Raw genomic sequence first — 2,568 nt, 5'->3', positions numbered from 1 at the left:
ATACTATAATAGATAGATAGATATAAAATAAATCTTCTTTTCTCATCCATTTCATTATTGTTCTATTGAACAAATCCAAAGATTCATTCACTTAAGTGTGTCTATTATATTGAATGTTTCTACCACATACTAAGATGCCGAATTATTTTGCACCTTTCATGAAGAACACATAGGACACAAGGAGCATATGTCCAACATATCCATTCCAATATGTCCGAGCAATTCAGAAATAGGTACCACGTGAAGTGGAAACAAAAAGTACAAACAACATGCATTCATATGTAGCAAACTCAACCCATCACAAATTTAATCAATAAGTTTTTAACAAATGTTACAATGAAAAATATCTCAACATTATTATGCCACACATAAGACATGATAAAAAAAAGTTGTGTACACCGAACAGTTAATCACATAAAAATCATTGACCAAATAACCTCTCCAAATCATGCATCTTAGGTTCTTCTCAAACCATGAAGCATGACAAGCAAGAGGAATACTAATGACCCAAGAAGTGAAATCAAACATGAAGCAGCAACTTGGTTACAAAACTTGTCAAAAACATTGCACACTTTGTTCCATAACACATGTGAGTTTCCATGCTTGGCAAGAACACCAATAGCCAATGCAGCACCATTGCCAGAGAAGAGTAAAGCTACCATTGTTGCATCAAGTAGAGTGATCAATGTCACCAGCAATTTACTTTTGTGTCCATTTGCAAGAGCAATAATGAAAGATAAGGTTGCATATGCACATGCTATAATATTTGCCACCACATAATACCTAATACATGAAAAAAAATGTTGATGTGTCAGTCGCATATGTTTATTTTTTAATATATTATTTTAATATATGAGTATTTTTTATGTAACTAAATTTAAAACTGCTAAAAAAAAAGAAAGAAAAGAAAAGTCAAGATCTTTTTGTATAATGGTAGGATGTATCGATTGGATTTTGTGGGGATTTGTAGCCCTTCAGCTCCACAAATAAAAAATTTATGGCAACTATGAATATAAATGCATTGAAAGGATATAGTATCTATAGGGGCGGCTATGATTTGGTTTACAACGATTTGAATGCACCATGCCTATAACAGTCCTAACTTACTTTTTACTATTTTATTTTAGAGTATACATAAATGCACAAATGAAGCACGTACAATTTCAACAATTAAATTAAATAGAATCTCATAAAATATTTTTATTATGTTTAAATTACGGTAAAACAGTACATTTATTGATTTTGTCATAGTAAAATTATAACTAATCTTCATAATTTAAAAAAATTCAAGACGTCTCTTACAACACCTAAAATCATATGGACATTGATACGTGTTGAACACCAAACACATATTTATTTGAAAATATCGGTATTATATATTATCTTCATAACGATTTATAAACAAAATTCAATATTTCATACTTATTAAGAAAATTCAAACTTTTATATATTTATTTAAATATTTTTTATAAAAAGATGTAAAAATAATTTCAATTCATTGTTGTTTTAAAAAAAAAGCAAATTAAATTAAATGCATTTAATTTTAATTAATTTTAAAAATAAAATAAAATAAAATACTTAAATGAATTAAAATTGATTTTTTTTAATGATAAAGTTATAAATCATTACATCACAATAAATTCTATTTGATAAAGTTGTTTTTTAAATTTATAATTTACATTTTATAGCCTATTAGTTCAAATATTTAAAATAAACTTTTAGTAATTATAATTTTTAATTTTCTCACAAACTAAATACTTATTTTTATTCAAGTTAAAGAAAAAAAACAATTATTCTAAAAGACCAGAACAATAATAAACATAAACTATAGAGACAATTTCTAAAAATAAGAAAAAAGAAAAATAATGTAATAAAAAAAACTTACACATAGGCAGACATGTAATGCCACTTAGCAGTAACAGGAATATCCAAAGGTGGCAAAGAATCTGAAATGCTAATTGGAACCACTTTGGTCTGTTTATCTGCAACAATAACTACAGCAGCCACAAGTGTTAGAACCAAAGCACAAAGCCTTAGAAGCAAATTACACTTTCCTTCTAGTGAAGACTTTGCCACCCCACTTCCCTTCACCTCCTTCCTACTCTGAACCTCCATTTCTTCCAATCAATAGTAAACAAATGTACTATCTGAATGATATGGGTTTCTTGTAAAAGGAAAAAGTGCTTGTATGTATTAATAAATAGTGATGATACCAAAAATGGTGGGTGATAAATTAAAGGATATGCCAATAATGTGTGCTGTGATGAACCACATATTTGTGTTGAATAATGATATTTAAGACATGGAACAACATTTTTAAAAACAGTTGGTTGTTGGAAAGTATAACTAGTATTGTGTTGTTGTTGGTGAGACAGAATAAGAGATTTAGGTGTAAAAAAGGAAAGATTTTAATGCTGGAGAAGTAAGTAAGCTAAGCAAGATGTAAAGTTTGCATTTATAACTTCAACTTTTTAACTAAGTGTCACCACTCACCACTGTCACCTATATTTTGAAATCAATAGTTATAAAAATGAGTAACATTTTATTTTATTTTATTTTATTTCATGA

At 27.8% G+C, this 2,568-nt stretch overlaps 1 protein-coding gene across 1 annotated transcript; it reads right to left on the bottom strand.

Annotated features, from left to right (window-relative positions):
* Positions 1-305: 305 nt before the first annotated feature.
* Positions 306-2,216, bottom strand: LOC131599959 (CASP-like protein 1E2). The gene is made up of 2 exons (XM_058872194.1): positions 1,886-2,216; positions 306-783 (listed from the first exon to the last, which is right to left on the bottom strand). Exons 1-2 carry the CDS (start codon positions 2,113-2,115, stop codon positions 456-458), a joined length of 558 nt encoding a protein of 185 aa, XP_058728177.1. The 5' UTR covers positions 2,116-2,216; the 3' UTR covers positions 306-455.
* Positions 2,217-2,568: the final 352 nt, after the last annotated feature.

Source organism: Vicia villosa, linkage group LG4, assembly GCF_029867415.1.
Source record: "Vicia villosa cultivar HV-30 ecotype Madison, WI linkage group LG4, Vvil1.0, whole genome shotgun sequence".
Classification (NCBI taxonomy): Eukaryota; Viridiplantae; Streptophyta; class Magnoliopsida; order Fabales; family Fabaceae; genus Vicia; species Vicia villosa.
The sequence above is the reverse complement of the archived record's forward strand: the minus strand, read 5'-3'. Positions and strand labels throughout refer to the sequence as shown.